The sequence below is a fragment of the Salvelinus alpinus genome, chromosome 2 (genome assembly GCF_045679555.1).
Source record: "Salvelinus alpinus chromosome 2, SLU_Salpinus.1, whole genome shotgun sequence".
NCBI lineage: Eukaryota > Metazoa > Chordata > Actinopteri > Salmoniformes > Salmonidae > Salvelinus > Salvelinus alpinus.
This window is the reverse complement of record NC_092087.1, coordinates 44,795,662-44,820,016: the sequence shown is the minus strand read 5'-3', so window position 1 is coordinate 44,820,016 and position 24,355 is coordinate 44,795,662. Positions and strand designations below refer to the sequence as shown.

Here is a 24,355-nt window from a genome sequence, read left to right as displayed (position 1 = left end):
TCAGTGACGAGAACCATTCAACACTGGACTGACCAATCGGAAGCCACGCTCCAAGATTGTTTTGATCACGCGGCCTGGAATATGTTCCAGTCAGCCTCAGAGAACGACATTGATCTATATGCTGACTCGGTGAGTGAGTTTATAAATAAGTGCATTGGAAATGTCGTAACCACTGTGACTATTAAAACCTACCCTAACCAGAAACTGTGGATGGATGGTGGCATTCACGAAAAACTGAAAGCGCGATCCACCGCATTTAACCATGGAAAGAGGTCTGGCGATATGGCTGAATATAAACAGTGAAGTTTATTGCAAGGGAATCAAACAAGCGAAATGCCGGTACAGGGACAAGGTGGAGTTGCAATTCAACGGCTCAGACATGAGATGTAAGTGGCAGGGTCTACAGGAAATCACGGACTACAAAAACAAAAACAGCCACGTCATGGATACCGATGTCACACTTCCAGACAAACTAAACACCTTCTTTGCCCGCTTTGAGGATAATACAGTGCCACCGTCTGCGCACCTCCCCACATGTTAACCCTTGCAAGGCTACTGGCCCAGACGACATCCCTAGCCGCGTCCTTAGAGCATGCGCAGACCAGCTGGCTGGTGTGTTTACGGACATATTTAATCACTCCCTATCCCAGTCTGCTGTTCCCACATGCTACCATTGAACTAAATGACTACCGCCACGTAGCACTCACTTCTGTCCTCATGAAGTACTTTGAGAGACTAGTCAAGGATCATATCACCGCCACTTTACCGGCCGCCCTAGACCCACTTCAGTTTGCATACCGTCCCAACAGGTCCACAGATGACGCAATCGCCATCGCACTGCACACTGCCCTATCCCATCTGGACAAAAATAATACCTATGTACGAATTATGTTAATTGACTACAGTGCAGCATTCAGCACCATAGTACCCTCCAAGCTCATCATCAAGCTGGAGGCCCTGGGTCTCAACCCCGCCCTGTGCAACTGGGTCCTGGACTTTCTGACGGGCCGCCCCCAGGTTGTAAAGGTAGGAAACAACATCTCCACTTCACTGACCCTCAACACTGGGGCCCCACAAGGGTGTGTGCTCAGCCCTCTCCTGTACTCCCTGTTCACCCAAGACTGCGTGGCCAAGCACGCCTCCCACTCAATCAACAAGTTTGCAGACGACACAACAGTAGTGGGCTTGATCACCAACAACGACGAGACAGCCTACAGGGAGGCGGTGAGGGCACGCGGAGTGTGGTGTCAGGAAAAAACCTCTCACTCAACATCAGCAGAACAAATCAGATGATCGTGGACTTCAGGAAACAGCAGAGGGAGCAGCCCCCTATCCACATCAAAGGGTCAGCAGTGGAGACTTAAGTTTTAAGTTTTAAGTTCCTGGGCGTACACATCACAGACAAACTGAAATGGTCCACCCACACAGACAGTGTGGTGAAGAAGGCGCAACAGCACCTCTTCAACCTCAGGAGGCTGAAGAAATTTGGCTTGTCACCCAAAACTCTGACGAACTTTTACAGATGCACAATCGAGAGCATCCTGTCGCGTTGTATCACAGCCTGGTTCGGCAACTGCACCGCCCACAACCGCAAGGCTCTCCAGAGGGTGGTGTGGTCTACTCAACGCATCACCGGGGGCATTCTACCTGCCCTCCATGACAGCTACAGCACCCGATGTCACAGGAAGGCCAAAAGATCATCAAGGACAACAACCACCCGAGCCACTGCCTGTTCACCCCGCTATCATCCAGAAGGCGAGGTCAGTACAGGTGCATCAAAGCTGGGACCGAGAGACTGAGAAATAGCTTCTATCTCAAGGCCATCAGACTGCTAAACGGCAATCACTACCTCAGAGAGGCTGCTGCCCACATTGAGACCCGATCACTGGACACTTTAATATCTTTCATTACTCATATCACATGTATATACTGTATTGAGACCAAATCACTGGACACTGTAATAAATTGATCACTAGTCACTTTAAACAATGCCACTTTAAATAATGCCTCTTTAATAATGTTTCAATATCTTACATTACTCATATCACATCTACTATATACTGTATTTTATTCCATCTACTCCACCTTGCCTATACTGCTCAGCCATCGCTCATCCATATATTTATATGTACATATTCTCATTCACCCCTTTAAATTTGTGTGTATTAGGTAGTTGTTGGGGAAGTGTTAGCTTACTTGTTAGATTTGTATGTATTAGGTAGTTGTTGGGAATTGTTCAATTATTTGTTAGATATTACTGCACTGTTGGAACTAAAAGCACAAGCATTTCGCTACACTCGCATCAACATCTGCCGATCATGTGTATGTGACCAATAAAACTAGATTTGTAGTGATGTTTTTCATGCTATAATTCCTTTGAAGCGGTTTGGTATTTTTGTATCAGCACTTTCAAGGTTCAAAGTAAGCAAGAAGCATTCCGTGTAAAGGCAACAAACCTTAAGCCATTCAAACGCATGCAATTAACAAGACCTGACCAAACACAAGCACGAACACATGCGCACACATACACACACACGCACAAACACACCAAACGATTCCCATATCACTAGTTGTCACGGAAACAGAGAAGTTCTTGTTCGAGACTTGGAAGGGGACTTCAATAGTAAACGAGACATCATGTTCCTCTGTGATACAGTGAGCGGGAGTTGTTCTTTGATCACTCTGGTCTTCAGACTAGGCCTTTCACTGATCTCAGCTGACTCGGGGAGAATGAAGTCATGTTTTATCTAATCTCACACTCACATACTTAGAGAGCATGCTAATTCAGTCCAGAGCAATTTCAATTGAAGATATTTCACTGCTGGGAGGAAACAGAGAAGACCTGAACTCTGTTCAACCTGGACAGCACCCCTTCTGCAGAGCATATCTGGAAAACATATTAACAAACATATACCTCCTGCCTGCTCTGTAATGTAATAACAATAATATAAGCCATTTGCTTTAATCCAAATTGACAGCACTTGTATACATTTGTAGTAAGTGTATGTGATCCCTGCGGAAATTTAACGAACAACATTGGCATTGCCAGCTGCACGCTCTTACCAACTGAGCAACACATGACCACATGTACACCATGCTGCCCACTCTTATCCTTCAGTGCAATCTATACCAAAGACTTTTGGAATGGGATTCCGATTTGTGTTCAAAGCAGTTGCTGAAAGAATAATAGCCAGGGATCCTTCCCCAAGATGATAATTTCATCAATGGGTATCTTCAGCTCACTTTGAGCCCACTTCAGTCAAGATGTCTCTCATTGGTACACACACACACACACACACACACACACACACACACACACACACACACACACACACACACACACACACACACACACACACACACACACACACACACACACACACACACACACACACACACACACACACACACACACACACACACAGGAGTCAATATGGGAGAGTGGCTTATACTCTGGAGCTGTCCAGTGCTGAAACTATGAGTTGCATGGAATAAACATCAGGCTTAGAGGATTACATGATAAGTATAGTATAATAGTACTATATATAGTATAAGTAGTGTAATACTACTATCCATAGTATTTATAGTATAAGCATGTGCCATTATGTGACAATAAGCTTATAAAGTACATTGATTGAGCTAAGAATATCTAATAAATAGCTGGCAGCAGAGGAAAATGCCTGTATCATGACGTTCAGTGGTACACGTGAGTGGAACCAAGAGCCAGCCAGCCGTCTTAAGTAACTTCATCCTCTCCTCTCCTCTCCTCTCCTCTCCTCTCCTCTCCTCTCCTCTCCTCTCCTCTCCTCTCCTCTCCTCTCCTCTCCTCTCCTCTCCTCTCCTCTCCTCTCCTCTCCTCTCCTCTCCTCTCCTCTCCTCTCCCAGGCAGTCGTGCTAATGGTGATGGCTGGTTGCTCATCGCTCCCTGCCCAACACGACAGATCCACTATGAATAATGGACAGGATGTGGCTAATAAGGATATGGCTCTACTATGGCTAAGACAAGTCACCCCCTCCTCAGTCATTACCTCCATTGTCAGGCCCTACCTCCACCCTCTACTCCCTCTGCTCTGCTGTGGCTAACACTCTCTCCCCATTCCCACAGCCAATTCACACAATTCCTTTCCCCCATCATTCTATCTCCATGTCCCCGGAGCCAACTCAAGAGCCCCACCTCGCAGCTACTGACCGCAGCTACTAAAGACAGAGCTGCACACCAGCACCAGGGACTCAACACATCATTAAATCAGGATCATCTTGGCTTTCACACAAGTACCAGCTTCTGGATCCTCTCTGATGGCTTGCTATAGCAAACATAGCAGACTGGTGGCCGTAGACTGGTGATATCTGATCTGCACCAACCTGGGTGTTAAAGAAGTTAAACAAGATAGGTCATTGGGCACTGGAGAGAGAGAGAGAGAGAGAGAGAGAGAGAGAGACCCCAGTGGACAAAATTTGGGTTGGGACTCTGGTGCTATAATTCGCTTTAACATCCATGAATCCTATGTTAGTCAGTTACACAGTAGCTTGCTGACTTTCCTATTTTAGAAAGAGACAGACTCAGCTACTAACTCCCTCTGTTACAGTTGTATCTATTTTCTTCTGTACATGTAGGACCCATTACAAAAATCATCTCCTTTTCTCTTCTGAGGAATCCCAAAATGACACCACAGGAGGACAATCCTCTTGAATTAAGTAAGGAGGCCAGAACATTTTGTTCTAAAAATGTAAGTCTTCTATAGCCCTCCTGTGGTTTGTACTGTCAGACAGCAATAATTGAGGAGGATCTCGTATGTGTGTATGTGTGTGGTGTGGGTGTGAGACTGGAGCTATTTATAACCTAGTGATTTAGCATCGTCATACAGATCCATTAGCTCCCAAGATGCTATTTCACTGTGTGTGTGTGTGTGTGTGTGTGAGCATGCTCACTTGAGTGTGGGTATCCATGCGTGCATTTGTGTGTGTGTGTGTGTGTGTGTGTGTGTGTGTGTGTGTGTGTGTGTGTGTGTGTGTGTGTGTGTGTGTGTGTGTGTGTGTGTAAGTGCGTACTAATACTCTAGGTCTAGTTGTTCTGAGCAATTAACCTACATTTTGGTTATTTTTCGGTTTTTGAATAACTAGTTGGCCTACATTGGTTCAATTATCTGAAACTCATTTTGTTCAGTTTTATTCTGTGAGCTTGATGCTCATTTTCTGTAGATATACATCAGATCAATAACCATAATACATTGCGCGCCCACTTACTTGTCCGGTCTGGGTGGAGCAGACACAGAGACCTATTTGACAGAGACAGAGAGAAGAGAGGACGCGCGAGAGGGATAGAAAGCAGTTGCTTTGCGGGTCATCTCTACCTGAAAACACATGATCTAAGTGATTTATAGTTGGTATTCAGCAGTCATAAAAGTATGTCAGACAGCAAAGGCAGCAGCTCTATAGAGATGAGATGATGACTTGGAATTAAATAATACATTCATAAAATAAAACATATATTTTCTAAAAGTAATGTGAATAAATGATGGTTAATAAGTGATATGCAGTAATGGGCAGTCACTAATATCATGGGACTAGTATTAATTGTTTTGTTTGTGTTGTTACAGCATTCAACCCACATAATGCATGGTGCATTTAATGTCAAGAAATATTGTCGAAATCGAAAAACCGGGATAATTTAATCATAATCGAACCAAAACCGAAGCGACCTCAAAAAGCACTAATGTCTCAGCACTAAGTTCTAGAATGGGGAAAAAAACAACAGGTCACAGGTCAGCCTACTGATCAACTGAAAAGCTGGTCTTTGTCCATGAACCTATACCACTAGAATACTAGAGTGGCTACGACTGAGCAGCACCCAGCAATCAATAGCCAGCAGGAGTCTTTGACTTGTTAAGACACGCTCTGTACACTCTATACATGATCTTCAAATAAAAGACTTAGTAAAAAGTCTGTACATGATACCCTAGGAGTTGCAAAGGAAAATTGTGTTATGGCTTTTAAGAATAATGTAATATAACATGTAATGTAATAATAATGTAATAATAATCATCATAATAATAATGTAATAATGTGCACAGTTCAAGTCTCTACATTGAGTCAGTCACTATTGACCGAAGGGGGAGTTAGGATGCACTTTCTCAGAGGGAAATGTGAGCATCTGGCTGCTTCCAAAATGGCCCCCTTATTCACTATGGGCCCTGGTCAAAAGTAGTGCACTAAATAGGCGGCCATTTGGGACGGAGCCTCTGATTCCAGGCCTGATTTATGGGGCCATGAGAAACCCCATGACAGGCGAGGGGAGAGACGCCACGGGCCGCCCAGCTCCCACGGAAGTAGTAGCGATCGTCCGGGCACGCAATCTTCCTGCTGCACAAACGGAGGCCTGTGTATGTGTGTGTGTGTGAGTGCGTGCGTGTACTAATACTCTAGTTCAAGAGTGGGAAAGAGTGTGTGTGTGTTTGTGTGTGTGCGCGTGTGTGCATGTGTGTGCATGTGTGCGCGCACGCGGCTCTATGTATGCGCACGCGGCTCTATGTATGCGCACGCGGCTCTATGTATGCGCACGCGGCTCTATGTATGCGCACGCGGCTCTATGTATGCACGTTAAACATGGAGGGCAGCGTACGACAAAGGGCAGCGTTCTCTCAAGACTTCTTTAGTTACAAACACTGATCTGTCACAACACAGTCTACTTTTATAAATAAACATGCCTAACAACAACAACGTTTGAATTAGAATTCCTCACCTGACACAATGATTACTCATCACAACTCAATCTGTTTGAGTGATAGCTACTCATCACCTGCTCCCTGCTAGGCTGATTGTAAATCAACGTCATGGCCCATTGGACTGGTTGTAATTCCACAGCTGTCAGAGATACACACACACACACACACTCATTCACATGCATACACACACACAAACAGCCGACTCACGGCTTTGTGTCAGGCCAGACGTCTGTTGGCGTACATCTGATTAATGAGTGGGAATAAAGACAAACAGATTTCATTTGTCATCTAAAGTACGCATGAGAAAGGCATAATTGGAATTCGTTGCCTGGCCATCTGACACACAATGACAGTTGACAGCGCTGTCATTTGTAATTCCCCATTGCTAAATTGGACAGGGACAAAACAAAGCGAATGTGGCACTTTTATTCTTTCTGCCTTCACTTTGTTTGTTATGTTTGCTCTGAAGACTTGCCCAGAGCCAAACTCATCTAGATATTGAAATTCATTTCTCAACTTAACATCAGATCCAATTTAGTGTGTCAAAGGGTAGCTGTCTGAAACATCAACAGTTCATTGAATCCTTGACCCACGATTAGCAAAAACAAAAAGCAAACAATAAGGTCAATAATTATCGAGAAAGTTTATTTATGATACCTTACACAAACACACACACACACACACACACACACACACACACACACACACACACACACACACACACACACACACACAGACAGACAGACAGACAGACAGACAGACAGACAGACAGACAGACAGACAGACAGACAGACAGACAGACAGACAGACAGACAGACAGACAGACAGACAGACAGACAGACAGACAGACAGACAGACAGACAGACAGACAGACAGACAGACAGACAGACAGACAGACAGACAGACAGACAGACAGACAGACAGACAGACAGACAGACAGACAGACAGACAGACAGACAGACAGACAGACAGACAGACAGACAGACAGACAGACACATATATATATATATATAAACCACTCCACAAATTTCTTGTTAACAAACTATAGTTTTGGCAAGTCGGTTAGGACATTTACTTTGTGCATGACACATGTAACTTTTCCAACAATTGTTTACAGACAGATTATTTCACTTTTAATTCACTGTATCACAATTCCAGTGAGTCAGAAGTTTACATACACTAAGTTGACTGTGCCTTTAAACAGCTTGGAAAATTCCTGAAAATTATGTCATGGCTTTAGAAGCTTCTGATAGGCTAATTGACATCATTTGAGTCAATTGGAGGTGTACCTGTGGATGTATTTCAAGGCCTACCTTCAAACTCAGTGCCTCTTTCCTTGACATCATGGGAAAATCAAAAGAAAACATCCAAAACCTCAGAAAATTGCAGACCTCCACAAATCTGGTTCATCCTTGGGAGCAATTTCCAAACGCCTGAAGGTACCACATTCATCTGCACAAACAATAGTACGCAAGTATAAACACCATTGGACCACGCAGCTGTCATACCGCTTAGGAAGGAGAAGCGTTCTGTCTCCTAGAGATGAACGTACTTTGGTGCGAAAAGTGCAAATCAATCCCAGAACAACAGCAAAGGACCTTGTGAAGATACTGGAGGAAACAGGTACAAAAGTATCTATATCCACAGTAAAACGAGTCCAATATCGACATAGCCTGAAAAGCTGCTCAGCAAGGAAGAAGCCACTACTCCAAAACCACCATAAAAAAGCCAGACTACGGTTTGCAACTGCACATGGGGACAAAGATCATACTTTTTGGAAATGTCCTCTGGTCTGATGAAACAAAATAGAACTGTTTGGCCACAATGACCTTCATTATGTTTGGAGGAAAAGGGGGAGGCTTGCAAGCCGAAGAACACTATCCCAACTGTGAAGCACGGGGTGGCAGCATCATGTTGTGGTGGTGCTTTGCTGCAGGAGGGACTGGTGCACTTCACAAAATAGATGGCATCATGAGAAAGGAAAATTATCTGTATATATTGAAGCAACATCTCAAGGCAACAGTCAGGAAGTTAAAGCTTGGTTGCAAATGGGTCTTCCAAATGGACAATGACCCCAAGCATACATCCAAAGTTGTGGCAAAATGGCTTAAGGGCAACAAAGTCAAGGTATTGGAGTGGCCATCACAAAGCCCTGACCTATAGAACATTTGTGGGAAGAACAGAAAAAGCGTGTGCGAGCACAGAGGCCTACAAACCTGACTCAGTTACACCAGCTCTGTCAGGAGGAATGGGCCAAAATTCACTCAACTTATTGTGGGAAGCTTGTGGAAGGCTACCCGAAATGTTTGACCCAAGTTAAACAATTTAAAGGCAATGCTACCAAATAGTAATTGAGTGTATGTAAACTTCTTACCCACTAGGAATGTGATGAAAGAATTAAAAGCTGAAATAAATCACTCTCTCTCCTATTATTCTGACATTTCACATTCTTAAAATAAAGTGGTGATCCTAACTGACCTAAGACCTTTTTACTAGGATTAAATGTCAGGAATTGTGAAAAACTGAGTTTAAATGTATTTGGCTAAGGTGTATGTAAACTTCCGACTTCAACTGTATATACACTACTGTTCAAAAGTTTGGGGTCACTTAGAAATGTCCTTGTTTTTGAAAAAAAAGCACGGTTTTTGTCCATTAAAATAACATAAAATTGATTACAAATACAGTGTAGACATTGTTAATGTTGTAAATCACTATTGTAGCTAGAAACGGCAGATTTTTTATGGAATATCTACATCGGTGTACAGAGGCCCATTATCAGCAACCATCTCTCCTCTGTTCCAATGGCACGTTGTGTTAGCTAATCCAAGCTTATCATTTTAAAAGGCTAATTGATCATTAGAAAACCCTTTTGCAATTATGTTAGCACAGCTGAAAACTGTTGTCCTGATTAAAGAAGCAATAAAACTGGCCCACTTTAGACTAGTTGAGTATCTGGAGTATCAGCATTTTGTGGGTTCGATTACAGGCTCAAAATGGCCAGAAACAAAGAACTTTCTTCTGAAACTCGTCAGTCTATTCTTGTTCTGAGACATGAAGGCTATTCCATGCGAGAAATTGCCAAGAAACTGAAAATCTCGTACAACGCTGTGTACTACTCCCTTCACAGAACAGGGCAAACTGTCTCTAACCAGAATAGAAAGAGGAGTGGGAGGCCCCAGTGCACAACTGAGTAAGAGGACAAGTACATCAGAGTGTCTAGTTTGAGAAACAGACTCCTCACAAGTCCTCAACTGGCAGCTTCATTAAATAGTACCCGCAAAACACGAGTCTCAACATCAACAGTGAAGAGGCAACTCCGGGATGCTGGCCTTCTAGACAGAGTTGCAAAGAAAAAGCCATATCTCAGACTGGTCAATAAAAATAAAATATTAAGATGGGAAAAAGAACACAGGCACTGGACAGAGGAACTCTGCCTAGAAGGCCAGCATCCTGGAGTCGCCTCTTCACTGTATTATAATATGTACATATTTATACTGTATATATATACTGTATACTGTATATATATACTGTATATATTTAGGGTTATAATTATTGCTTGAATAAACGTATTTACTATTATGTATTGATTTCTTTTTCACTCTTTATACAGTGCACACTGCAGAGAACACCGGAACAATTATCACTGAATTATCACAGTGAATTATTGTAATGTTTGTTTATGTGTCAATTAATCCCAAAAGGGATGGGTTGCCAACAGGCGATTTGACACGAAAATAAAATGTAATTCATTCATTCATACACAGTCAAAGGTTAGTGATATGGCAGAAGTGTACTGTCTTGAGACCAGTGACAGTCATTGATAGAGACAGTAAGGGGCTCTATGTCCCCCTCCTTGGATGGAGGCATACATCAAATCAAATCAAATCAAATTGTATTGGTCACATACACATGGTTAGGAGATGTTAATGCGAGTGTAGCGAAGTGATTGTGCTTCTAGTTCCGACCGTGCAGTAATATCTAGCAAGTAATCTAACTATTTCACAACAACTACCTTATACACACAAGTGTAAAGGAATGAATAAGAATATGTACATATAAATATATGGATGAGCGATGGCCGTACGGCATAGGCAAGATGCAGTAGATGGTATGGAGTACAGTACATACATATGAGATGAGAAATGTAGGGTGTGTAAACATTAAATAAAGTGGATGATAGCGGGGTGAACAGGCAGTGGCTCGGGTAGTTGTTGTCCTTGATGATCCTTTTGGCCTTCCTGTGACATCGGGTGGTGTAGGTGTCCTGGAGGCCAGGTAGTTTAACCCCGGTGATGCGTTGTGCAGACCTCACTACCCTCTGGAGAGAATTACGGTTGTGGGCGGTGAAGTTGCCGAACCAGGCGGTGATACAGCCCGACAGGATGCTCTCGATTGTGAATCTGTAAAAGTTTGTGACTGTTTTCTGTGACAAGCCAAATTTCTTCAGCCTCCTGAGGTTGAAGAGGCACTGTTGCGCCTTCTTCACCACGCTGTCTGTGTGGGTGGACCATTTCAGTTTGTCTGTGATGTGTACGCCGAGGAACTTAAAACTTTCCACCTTCTCCACTACTGTCCCATTGATGTGGATAGGGGGTGGATAGGGGGGTGCTCACTCTGCTGTTTCCTGAAGTCCATGATCATCTCCTTTGTTTTGTTGACGTAGAGTGTGAGGTTATGTTCCTGACACCACACTCCGAGGGCCCTCACCTCCTCCCTGTAGGCCGTCTCGTTGTTGTTGGTAATCAAGCCCACCACTGTAGTGTCGTCTGCAAACTTGATGATTGAGTTGGAGGCGTGCATGGCCACAAAGTCATGGGTAAACAGGGAATACAGGAGAGGGCTGAAAACGCACCCTTGTGGGGCCCCAGTGTTGAGGATCAGCGGGGTGGAGATGTTGTTTCCTACCCTCACCACCTAGGGGGCGGCCCGTCAGAAAGTCCAGGACCCAGTTGCACAGGGCGGGGTCGAGACCCAGGGCTTAATGACGAGTTTGGAGGGTACTATGGTGTTAAATGCTGAGCTGTAATCGATGAAATCGATGAACAGCATTCTTACATAGCTATTCCTCTTGTCCTGATGGGTTAGCAGTGTGATTGCGATTGCGTTGTCTGTGGACCTATTGGGGCAGTAAGCAAATTGGAGTGGGTCTAGGGTGTCTAGGGTGTCAGGTAGGGTGGAGGTGATATGATCCTTGACTATCTCTCAAAGCACTTCGTGATGACGGAAGTGAGTGCTACGGGGCGATAGTCATTTAGCTCAGTTACCTTAGCTTTCTTGGGAACAGGAACAATGGTGGCCCTCTTGAAGCATGTGGGAACAGAAGACTGGGATAGGGATTGATTGAATATGTCCATAAACACACCAGCCAGCTGGTCTGCGCACGCTCTGAGGACGCGGCTAGGGATGCTGTCTGGGCCGGCAGCCTTGCGAGGGTTAACACGTTTAAATGTTTTACTCACAGTGAAGGAGAGCCCACAGGTTTTGGTAGCGGGCTGTGTCAGTGGTACTGTATTGTCCTCGAAGCGAGCAAAGAATTTGTTTAGTTTGTCTGGGAGCAAGACGTCGGTGTCCGCGACGGGGCTGATTTTCTTTTTGTAGTCCATGATTGACTGTAGACCCTGCCACATACGTCTCATGTCTGAGCCGTTGAATTGCGACTCTACTTTGTCTCTATACTGACGCCTAGCTTGTTTGATTGCCTTGCGGAGGGAATAGCTACACGTTTTGTATTCGGTCATGTTTCCGGTCGCCTTGCCATGATTAAAAGCAGTGGTTCGCGCTTTCAGTTTTGCGCGATTGCTGCCATCAATCAACGGTTTTTGGTTGGGGAAGGTTTTAATGTTTTAATAGTCACCGTGGGTACAACATCACCGATGCACTTGCTAAGATACTTGCTCACCGAATCAGCGTGAACATCAATGTTGTTGTCTGAGGCTATCCGGAACTTGTCCCAGTCCACGTAATCAAAGCAATCTTGAAGCGTGGAATCAGATTGGTCGGACCAGCGTTGAACAGACCTGAGCACGGGCGTTTCCTGTTTAAGTTTCTGTCTATAGGTTGGGAGCAACAAAATGGAGTCGTGGTCAGATTTGCCCGAAAGGAGGGCGAGGGAGGGCTTTGTATGACCTTAACGTAACAAGGAGTCACATCTCAGTAGGACACACAGCCACCGATAACTACATTTCATTATCAGATAACAGGTATGAGTCAGACTACATACAATTCCTCTAGATATCCATGTATCACAGCGTGTAACATACCTCTCTAAGGCTCTAACGTTTACTGCTGTAAGAACCAAACCATGACATGTATTATTGCTCTGTTGCATTGAATGCATTAGCTACTCTATCCCGCTAAATGATATGGTTTATTGACATTGCCCTCGTATGGTTAGGTTATGTAAATAGAAGTGAATGTAAACTAAAAAAGCTTGTCTGGCTGGGAGCAGACACAATGTCATTGTGTAGTATGGCAGACGTGGGGGGGGGGGGGGGGCTGAGTAGAGAGAAAGAAGAGCTAGAGAGAGCGAACGGGTGAAAGAGGGAGGGAAGCTTCTAATTGGGCCTGGAGACTCATGGAAAATAATGTGACATTTCCCTGACATTTAGCTGAAGGTGTAGCGGAGGAGCCAGAGGAATGAGGGAGTGAGAGAGCAAGAGATAAAGAGAGGGATTGAGGCAGAGATAGGAAGGGATAGGAAGAAGAAGGGAGAAAGGGTAAAGAAGGTACAGGGTAAGAAAACCACAGACAGAAATAACAGACATACCGATGTCATGTCTTCATTGTTGTACTTTTCTCTTCTGTGTACTGACTGTGGACCCATGTCTACCGTATGCATAGAGTACTGAAGGTCACAGCACTTCTTCTGACTTAATGTTTAAAACTCAATAAAACAATAAAACATCACACAACTTAGTGCTTGGCCAGCAGCCACTGGCATGGGATAACCAAGAAATGCAAGATTCTGAATGCACATTTTTTATGCTGTATGTAAGTCTGTAATGTCTATGTTAATGTTTTAAATATATGTCAATTGTTAAGTATTTTCATCTGTAATGTCTTTTCCATTATGTGTCGGATCCCATTGGCGTCGGCTAATGGCAATCCTAATAAAAATCATTAAAGTCATAAATTCTCTCTCTCTCTCGCTCGCTCGCTCTCGCTCGCTCTCGCTCTCTCTCGCTCTCTCTCTCTCTCTCTCTCTCTCTCTCTCTCTCTCTCTCTCTCTCTCTCTCTCTCTCTCTCTCTCTCTCTCTCTCTCTCTCTCTCTCTCTCTCTCTCTCTCTCTCTCTCTCTCTCTCTCTCTCTCTCTCTCTCTCTCTCTCTCTCTCTCTCTCTCTCTCTCTCTCTCACACACTGTAGTAGAAAACTGTAGTATACTGTAGAATCCTATACTCCACACTGTAGTATCCCTCGATCGTGTAGTGATTACTATGGACTTTTATAGTATACTGTAAAATACTACACTACACACTGTACTATCCCTCATGTATACTTACTTTAGTATGTTGTAGTATAATGTAGAACACTATACTACACACTTTAGTCACGTAGTGATTATTATAGAATGTTGTAGTATACTGGATAATTCTATACTAGACACTATAGTATCCCCCTCGGTCATGTAGTGCTTACTTTAGGATTTATAGATCGATTGGCCTGCTAGCTAGCTTTACTGCTAGCTGCCAAGTTTGTCAATGCTGTTTTGATTTGAACGTGCTGTCCTTGGGGAACTCATGCTAGGGATTTCCTCTGAGGTTCCCCCTCGATTGTGCAGTGCTTAGTATAGAATTCTGTAGAATACTGTAGAACACTCTGTACATTACAGTGAATGCTACAGTAAAGTCTGCAAAGACACTACAGTAAATACTGCAGCATACTACAGACCACGATTGAAATACATTTGTAAAGTTTTTGTTGTTGTGTCATTCTCAACAAATTTCAAAACTGTTTTCTCATTTGTGGTTGTATTGTGTTTTTTAAGTAGTCAAATAAAATCAATCAATCAAGAGATACTACAGTATTGAGGGCAGCCTTATTAGGGGAGGACATGCAGGAAATGTATAAAAGCAGCCCTTAGTCACGTTAAGGTCAGAGCTTTGTACCTGGTAGGCCCTTTGTGTGTATAGGCTGTATAGCGTTATTGCTGTTTGTTTATTTCTGTGAGCAACCATTTTGGGACCACGCTGTCTTGACGAAATGTTTGGGGCGTGGTCGATTGTTCTGAATGGTGTGTTGAGTTTGACCATCAGTGAATCTATTCACGTGTGACAACATTCAAGATGTTCATTATGTAAAGCCACTGCGATAATTTCCTTTCGTTTTCAATTGGCTTGTTTGGAGAGGCTTTTCTGGTTTGTGTTTCAGGCAGTTTATTGGCAGTGCCATGCAATAAAGTGGCTGTCTTTAAGTAGTCATTTTTATTTCTAAAATATCTATTGTTTATGTAAATGCAGTGATTAACTGTTCTTTCTTTCCTACCATCAGAAGTACGGTATCATTTGTCACGGTTTTTGGTCATCTTGTGAACTTGGTCAGCAGAATCTCTGTGAAAGCACTGTTCTATTTTAGAACGCTATCTAGTGGAAGTAACAGATCTAAATCATGTTGCTGTACTCTTGTTAATGTGTGTTATCTGTGTCAAACAAGCAAACCTAATAAACGTTGCTTATTCTTTATATCTGCTTCTGTACCGTTTCCCTTTAATGGGCCTAGAACCTGAGTTGAATGTTTACATGTTTCAATTGTAACAAACATTTTATATTTTTGTTAGGATGTTGTCTGGTCCGTTGCATTGCTCAGAACTGTTGACCCAACTCAATAGGTGTCCTGTTACGAACCTGTCTTATGTTCTAGTTGAGGCGTTCCCCTCATTAAACCGTAACCGCCGTAGTCCGGTAGTTGTGCCATTTTAACTAACCCTAGTCAGCGAGTATTACTACAATATACTAAACACTACAGTAGTAGTAAATACAGTATACTAGCCATGTCTGCAAAAACAATTCAGTAAATACTACAGTATACTACAGTCATGTCCACAAAAACACTACAGTGAATACTACAGTAAAGTCTGCAAAAACAAACTACACTGAATACTGTAGTATATTACAGTCATGTTGCGGTGACCATATTACCGCCACGAGTCATGACTATGTAGTTACGGTAATTAGGCTTCTCCAAGCTCTGATGCTACTGCTGTTAATTAGTAGCCTACCAAACGTTCTACCTGCCTGGTACTCAGCACTCTATTGTCCCTCTAATCCAGGCCTGAGCAACTCCAGTCCTCGGGGGCCTGATTGGTGTCACACTTTTGCTCCAGCCCCAGCTAGCACACCTGACTCCAATAATTAACAAATCAGCGGTGGAAAAAGTACCCAATTGTCATACATGAGTAAAAGTAAAGACACCTCAATAGAAAATGACTCAAGTAAAAGTGAAAGTCACCCAGTAAAATCCTACTTGAGTAAAAGTCTGTAAGTATTTGGTTTTAAATATACTTAAGTATCAAAAGTAAAAGTATAAAGAGAGCCATGCATCCTCCAAAACACAACCCAACCGCACTGCTTCTTGACACAATGCCCATCCAACCCGGAAGCCAGTCACACCAATGTGTTGGAGGAAACACACCTGGTGACCTGGTCAGCGTGCACTGCGCCGCCCCATGGGCCTCCCGGTCACAGCCAGCTGTGACAGAGCCTGGACTCAAACCCAGAATCTCTGGTGGCACAGCTAGCACTGCGTTGCAGTGCCTTAGACCACTGCGCCACCCGGGAGGCCTAGGGATGTTCTCTTGATAAGTGTGTGAATTAGACCATTTACCTGTCCTGCTAAGAATTCAAAATGTAATGAGGGTCAGGGAAATTGTATGGAGTAAAAAGTACATCATTTTCTTTAGGAATGTAGTGAAGTAAAAGTAAAAGTACTTTACACCATTGCCTAATAGTTTATCAACATTTTAAGCTAAATGTTCTGATCTGCTGCGTCAACCACATTGCGTAAAAAATGATATTTTTTTGGTGCTGGTGGTTGTATTAATTTGAGATCTATCGCGTCCCACAACTGTCCCAGACTATGTTTGGAATAGTAGATTGACATAGCCTAGTGCTTTTGCTGTTCGTTAGGCCTACTCATCTTGTTGGCTGATGAAAAGTAATTGTGGACAGTTCTTCCAATATCTTCAATATGCACCACGGAATTGGATAAGGACGGATGCAGTTGCATCCCCGATGTGTCTGTCTTCACTTTTAGCCTGTGAGAAAGACCCGATCACGTAATGGAGAGCCATGTGAGTGAGAGGTGATCCGGAGTACGCAGCACTCAGGGAGAAGGGCACAACGGTCACTGGCCGCAAAAGGCTTGACTTTTTTAGGGTGCATGACGGCCACACAAAGGGTATGCCGCCGTGAAATTCTTGGCATTCTCAAGTGCTTGTCAAATTGTGAATGATTGACTGATGTAGTGTGTACAACCTGCGCAAAAAAAACAAAGAATAGCTCATGCCTTTCAAGCAACTTTTTTCAAATCATAATTTTAGTTGCATCATGCAGCCTTACAATGTATCAAAACATATAGCCCAATGTTTGTAGAACAACTAAAGTTACATTAAATTAAGCATATAAGAATACCTATTTCTTTGTTAACCACTCAACATAGAATAGCTGCATGTGCGCACTCCCTGAAATCGTTTGGAGAAAATATCATTTCTATTTTATTCAGCTTTGTTCAACTGCATTCTTCGTACTATAAAATAACGCTACATAATTCTAAGCAAATCTTGTCTGCTAAATGAACTAGTGTAGCCCACAGCCATTTGGCATACCCAGATCAGGACCTAACATAAGTATAACTCAGAGTAGGCTATTCTGTTCTTCTGAAATAGTCTTCATTATCTTCATATCATGTTTCTTTAGTCCTATCTAAAATAAGTAATGGATTTATTGTGACGGTGTAGGCAATATTACATGGATTTATTAGACTTTTTAAATGTAGATGTTCCAAACGTCTGCATCAGTGGCTTGTAGGAATCCAGGAGATGCTAAATGTTATTTAGCGGTCAATTACAGTGAGACCGACAGTTATTTGCCTGACAATCACCGGCTGACGAAATTTCATGACCGCCACAGGCCTATGTCCACAAAAACACTACAGGGAATACTTTAGTACACAACACTCATGTCCGCAAAAACACAACAGTGAATACTATAGTATATGCATTTATATGGGTTTGATCAATGGCCGTCTGTTGATGGGTTATTGTGTGTGTGTGTGTGTTTGTGTGTGTGTGTGTGTGTTTGTTTGTTCGTTCGATGATCCCAACATTAGCCAAGGAGACTGGTGGTTACACAGGGACCCAGCTGAAGTCCTGCAGGAAGGCTTGGAGCTTAGGATGTTGGTAAGACTCAACTCAACATGCATCAGCTGTATTATTAATGCTTTTAGGAGTTTGGCTTTGTGGTTTTACATTGGCCTTCTAAGCTAAATTAGGAATTGATAAACACTCATAATTGATAAACAATTATGTAGAGGCTGCTCTTTTTCCTGTCACATACATTACAAGTCTACAGAGACAAGCCTTTTAACGATTCCACTCAGAGGAGTGACATAAATGTACAGTATGGCCAAACAGCTATCTGACCGGAAGCACTGCAGCCAGGCATTACGTCAAGACATTACCGTACGTTAATGGGCTGTTAACTACACAGTGACTGAGCAGACTAAACTCAACTCCACGATTTACGATGGAGTTGAGCGGCGACTAGTGTGTGCGGACTGGAGCTCCGACCTCACATAAAATCACATTGTCGGTGTAATTGCGTGCTGAAATCTGTCATTTTTGATAAAAACGTAATTTTATGTGAGGTTGGAGCTACAGTCCGTCCACACTAGCGGGCTACAAAGTGACCTTGCCTTGAGGGAAGCACGGGTGTAGGAAAAATCATTTGTCTTATGATAGAGGCTTCAATACTTCCAGTATCAATAACTTACAAGATATCAGTAACTTCAAATTGATATTTGGTTGGGAATTTGATCAGCCTGAAGTTTCAACATTGATTTATTCATTGAAGAGACGTGATTGAGAGGCCAATTGCCAATATCAGAATAACTAAGACAGAACGGTATAAGATCAACCCACCTACAGTGAGAGCCTGGATTTGTACAATCTTACAGTAGCACTACAACATCACTTCAAGTTAACCTGATAAACATTGATTGTGCATCTCATTGACGCCTGTGTGAAGGAGCCATTATGCTGACACACTGGACTTACTGATCTCATCTACTCCACAGCCTGTTTGTAAAGCACTGGCAGCTCTCACATATACAGTATCTCTCCACAGCCTGTGTGTGTGTGTGTGCGTGCGTGCGTCTGTGTGTGTGTGTGTGTGTGTGCATGTGTGTGCGCGCGCGCGTGTGTGTGTGTGTGTGTGTGTGTGTGTGTGTGTGTGTGTGTGTGTGTGTGTGTGTGTGTGTGCGTGTGTGTGTGTGTGTGTGCGTGTGTGTGTGTGTAGTATCTCTCCACAGCCTGTTAGTTAAGTAATGACAGCTCTCACATACAGTACCCTAGCTACTTCCTATAAAGCTTCAGAAGCTGTTATCAACTCCTGGTCTAATTCCATTTCCGAGACGAGGCAAGAACAGCCACAGCTGAACAACAAAGCATTGTGTGCTCTCTCTCTCTCTCTCTCTCTCTCTCTCTCTCTCTCTCTCTCTCTCTCTCTCTCTCCCTCTCCCTCTCTCTCTCTCTCCCTCTCTCTCTCTCTCCCATTTTCTCTCTCTGAGCAGTGTAAAGGTATGGATGTGATCTAGCTCTAGCTGACCCATCCTGACATGGCCTTAGAGGAAGAAGCAATGAGCAGTACTGGCTGAGCTCATCCATTCCACAGCTGATCACATAACTACTGGGTTTGGATTATGTTGAGATAACAACACAGCAAAGGAACAGTGATTGTATTTCAGCAGGCCCGTTAAGGCCCTAATATAACTTAACCCATCGTGATCATACAGAAGCTATGACTGTTATGCTGAATTCTGATCAAATCATTGATCTATTAGTCGATAGTCGCACATGTTGCATTCATCAAATCTCTCTCTCTCGCTCTCTCGCTCTCTCGCTCTCTCTCTCTCTCTCTCTCTCTCTCTCTCTCTCTCTCTCTCTCTCTCTCTCTCTCTCTCTCTCTCGCTCTCTCGCTCTCTCTCTCTCTCTCTCTCTCTCTCTCTCTCTCTCTCTCTCTCTCTCTCTCTCTCTCGCTCTCTTTCTCTCTCCCTCTCTCTCCCTCTCTCTCTCTCTCTCTCTCTCTTGCTCTCTCTCTCTCTCGCTCTCTCTCTCTCTCACTCTCTCTCTCTCTCTCTCTCTCTCTCTCTCTCTCTCTCTCTCTCTCTCTCTCTCTCTCTCTCTCTCTCTCTCTCTCTCTCTCTCTCTCTCTCTCTCTCTCTCTCTCTCCCTCTCTCTCTCTATGCATATTTATAAATTATGAAAAGAAGTTATCATTAACAAGTTAAATTAATTCTGTCCACATATGACATTTGGAATGAAAGGTTACCTTGGCTGCGACGGACGAACTAGGCTTTTCTAGAAGGTCCCAGAGTTTCTTTCGTTTGTCGGCACAACACGTGTTGTCGAACTCTTCTCCCTCTCTGTCGTTCAAGGTGTCTTGCTCTCTTTTGAGCTCTTCGTTCATCTGTTCTTTCTTCTGGTGGTACCTGGCCTGGCAGCAGGACTCCAGGTAGATCTCATCTATGCCCCAGTAGTCCAGCTCCTGACTGAACGACAGGGCGCACATCTCCTCCATCATGTGGAGCTTACCGGTCCGGTAGAAGTTCAGAATGGACGTGAACGCCCCCGGGTGCCTGTCGAAAAAGTACTCATTCTCGTCCAAGTTGTAGTCGTCACATACCTCCATGAGCGAGTCGTGGGTGTTGCAGTCTCGTAGTTTCCCTAACCGGGTGCGCGGTAATCTATCCAACGTTCTCCAGAGGACCTCGTGTGGAAGCCCCCCAACGTTGAGCCGTACTCGGCGGTAACATGACTTGCTGCGGATGATGTCCACCGGTTCCGGGGGGAGAGATGCGGTCGACCGCGAGCCAGTCTTAGTCAACCCCATTGAGGATTTCTCCATTTTGAACTGTCAAGAGTTCCACCGAGTTCAACAGGCAAGATCCAGGCGGGGGTATAGTTACGGACTACATTTACGCTTGTGAATCTGGGAGGGGGGGGGGGGGGGGGTAGAGAAGGAGAGGGATAAAAGAGAGGAAAATAGGAATAATGTTAATGACGAGAGTCTAAAATGGAGCTGGTAGCCCAGGCATTCACAATGACCTAGTCAGAACATTCCTCGAGCCATGCCACATACTCATCACCTACTCAGAGGAGTGAATACAAAGATGATGGTACTCTCTTTTTTTTGGGGTGGGGGGGTGTTCTAAATAGAACGTCTTGGTTCTTTGGACGAGATTAAAGAACCTTTTACTAAAAAAGGTTCTACACATACACCCAGTAAAGGCAAAGAACCTTGAGTGTAATGTGGATTTGAACCATCAACAGATAACCTAACAAAGTCACTTCAAACTCTGAAATGCCTTTACATTTGTTTTATCTGTATTACATTGACATTTCTATCCATATTAACGATGTGCTACATGATTTTGCCGGGTCAGAAAAATGTATAGTTGTCTCGTCTGACACCGTTCACATATGGCAGGGGGGAGATTACATTAGTATTTGCAATATTTTTGCAGAGTACGGAATGGCAAACCGCAAGGTTCATACAAATCGTGAAAAATTACACATTACATTTTTTGGTGCAATATTTTCAAGAATCACATGTGATTGTCGGACTCGTGTGAACAAATCACGCGAAAAATGTCAGAAGATCATTTTTAAAAACTATAATCACGTGAAATTACACGTGATTTCTGGACACATGCATGACGTTTCACATGACTTTTCCCCGTGAATAAATCACATGTGAAAAATATAACTTGGGGAAAATAAACAGGTGAGTCAGATACGTCGTTTTCGGACATGTGTATTTTTCATATGTTCATTTTTCTCAGCACTCAGACACATGTGGTTTTCCAACATTTCACATGTGATATTATACATTTCACGTGTGTTTTTGTAACTGGCGGGACCCTGGTCTCCCACGGAAGAAGCCAACATCTTGACCATTCAACCAAGAGGCTACTGCAACATATTAACACCACCTTTTCACATGTGAGCAGAACACTATTTCACCACCACATGTGAACTTGCGATTCCAGATGTGAAAATTGTATTTTCACATATGTATCGTTTTGACACGTGAAATTGCAATTACACTTGTGAAAGTGAGATTTTCTCATGTGAAGTTTTACATGTGAAACCGCAAAAATTTTACATGTGCAACTGCAATTTACATGTGAGGTAAAAATATGTTTTAATTCACACTGAAAAAGTGGTGTTAACATGTGAACTCTAAATGTAATACATGTGAAATGTGGTTTCATGTGTGAAATTTAAGCTCAACACATTTGACATGTTTTTTTTTTTATTGTTGTAAGGGTAGCTAGACAGGAAAAAGTTACTTTAATCAACCACTTTACAAGCTAGCTAACTCTTACACAGAAATGTAACCTTTTTTTCTAAGACCGTAATCTGCTCTGAGATCGAGGGTGCTGTCCTGTCCACGAATCCATTCAGAATAATGGGTCGGGACTCGGCAACAGCTCAGGTGAACGCTGTCCACTCTGCACTGGTGCTGAAACGACAGCGGGCGCTTTTCACTCGACTGAACTGAACTAGGGCGAGTTCCCTTGGGCGGGAAAGCATGCTTCGAAATATTTAATGCTGTTCAAATTGCTGTATAACACCTAGCAAAGCAGTTCATAAGTGATAGAGCCATCATGACACCCGAACGCTGTACTCAAGTAAACCCATTTTTACCTTAAATAAATAATGAACTAGAGACGTTTGCGACTGAGGAGGCCATTTTAAAACATTTTGAAGAAATGAATACATAAGGCTTATGTCACAACCATAAAGCTACTGATGCAGTACTTTCATAAATCCGGTGTTTTACCTGGTGTCTCTCTACAACTCAGACCAATGCGTTTTCTCTCACCGTTCAAGATGAGTTCCCAAATCAAAACAAACCATCCCCTCCCATCCTTCTCTGACAGTACCCCATGGGACGCTTTGGACGATCACAGATCCATACAGTAGCAGGTGAAGGATCCTCCACAGTGTCAGTTGAATATGAATGTAGCAGGATGCTCTGTCCCGCCCTCATTGATGAACCAGTTGCATGCATTTGCATTCAAAATAAGCTTTCAAAATCAAAGTAGCAATCCGTCTTGACTATATAAACATTTTGTATTTTCCATTCCTGACAATCAAATACTGTTGTGTCAACAAAGTTACAAAACTTACTTTCTCTCTACAGTATACGGTATAGCCTTGAGCCATCATTGACTAAATGCATCACGTGCTGTGTTGGGCCAAATAGAAAATAATAACTTGATACCGTCTTCTCCGTGGCCGTTTTTTTGGCAATGAAGTCAATATTGTGGATTAATCAACCGTTATTAGAAACCGAAATAACACAATTTATCTGCCACGGTCTATTGACCTGGCTATGTGACGGTTCTATTGGCTACAAAACGTCCGAACGTACATCTTCAAAAAGCTGGAATTTTAATGTTAATGTAGCAACCTACCAACTCCCCTGCGATTCCCCGTGCTATGAACGACAATTCGTCAATGTTCTTTTGCATTTTTCTTTTTGCACATTTAAGAGGTTTAATTGTTGCTCATTTGTCATGCTGTGTGTAAATGTCTGTTCATGTAGAGCAGGCCTATATGACTGTATTAAAAACAATGATATTAAATAAATAACAACAGCAATTGAACCATCTAGCAATACTTGCTTTATAAAGGAGACCAACAAATACAACCTGTTATTTGACTATTCGGAACAAGCCTCCCACATACCTTAACTTCAGGCTGGCTCATCCGACGGCAGCGAGAGGCAGATATGAAAACATTCAATCGAAGAGGAAAAAGGAAGAAACGTCATTGGTTTATTAGCCTATTCCTGGGAACGGTTTCTGACCCATTCGGTTTCAAGCGGTGTTGCCTCGGTGGCACGTTGGATCTCCTCCGCCGTGGACATGGTTAGATAAGGGATCCTATACACTGATTTAGTCCGCCTACCATGTTACCCGCCCACTTTACTGAAAATAATCAACAATTATGTATATTGTGAATGCACACGGTTTTCTGCTCTGGGGTCTTCCCCCGTCCGCTGTCTGTGAGAAGGGCGGCGCGACTGGTAGCTGCGCAGGTGGATCCGTAGCGCGGCAGGCAGCTTCATCGCCCGGCTTCACGTTAAGGCGTTTAACCCTTACATTACAGGACTAAGGACATGCAATCTTATTCGCCACAATACACCATGTTGTTTGCCACAAAAATAGCGCCACATGGAGTACTAATTCCCTCCCAATTCATCCAGACAGATATAATGTAACTGCACTGAATTCTATCATCTAAACCCCCCTCATTCTCGTCGTGCTTCAAAGCCTATTTGTTGTCATGTGTGCACTTCGCCATATGGGTAAGGTTATGATGATGTGCAGTTCATTCAAGGCATTTGGTC

The 24,355-nt window shown here is 43.3% G+C and overlaps 1 protein-coding gene across 1 annotated transcript in view; it reads right to left on the bottom strand.

Annotated features, from left to right (window-relative positions):
• kcnb1 (potassium voltage-gated channel, Shab-related subfamily, member 1) overlaps window positions 1-24,242 on the bottom strand; it is a 70,039-nt gene extending 45,797 nt beyond the window's left edge. The window contains exons 1-2 of the mRNA XM_071381059.1: window positions 23,692-24,242; window positions 20,264-20,923 (exon numbers count right to left, since the gene is read on the bottom strand). Of these exons, the coding sequence (XP_071237160.1) occupies window positions 20,264-20,839 (576 nt within the window). The 5' untranslated portion in view covers window positions 20,840-20,923; window positions 23,692-24,242. The remainder of the gene's footprint in view (window positions 1-20,263; window positions 20,924-23,691) is intronic.
• Window positions 24,243-24,355: the final 113 nt, after the last annotated feature.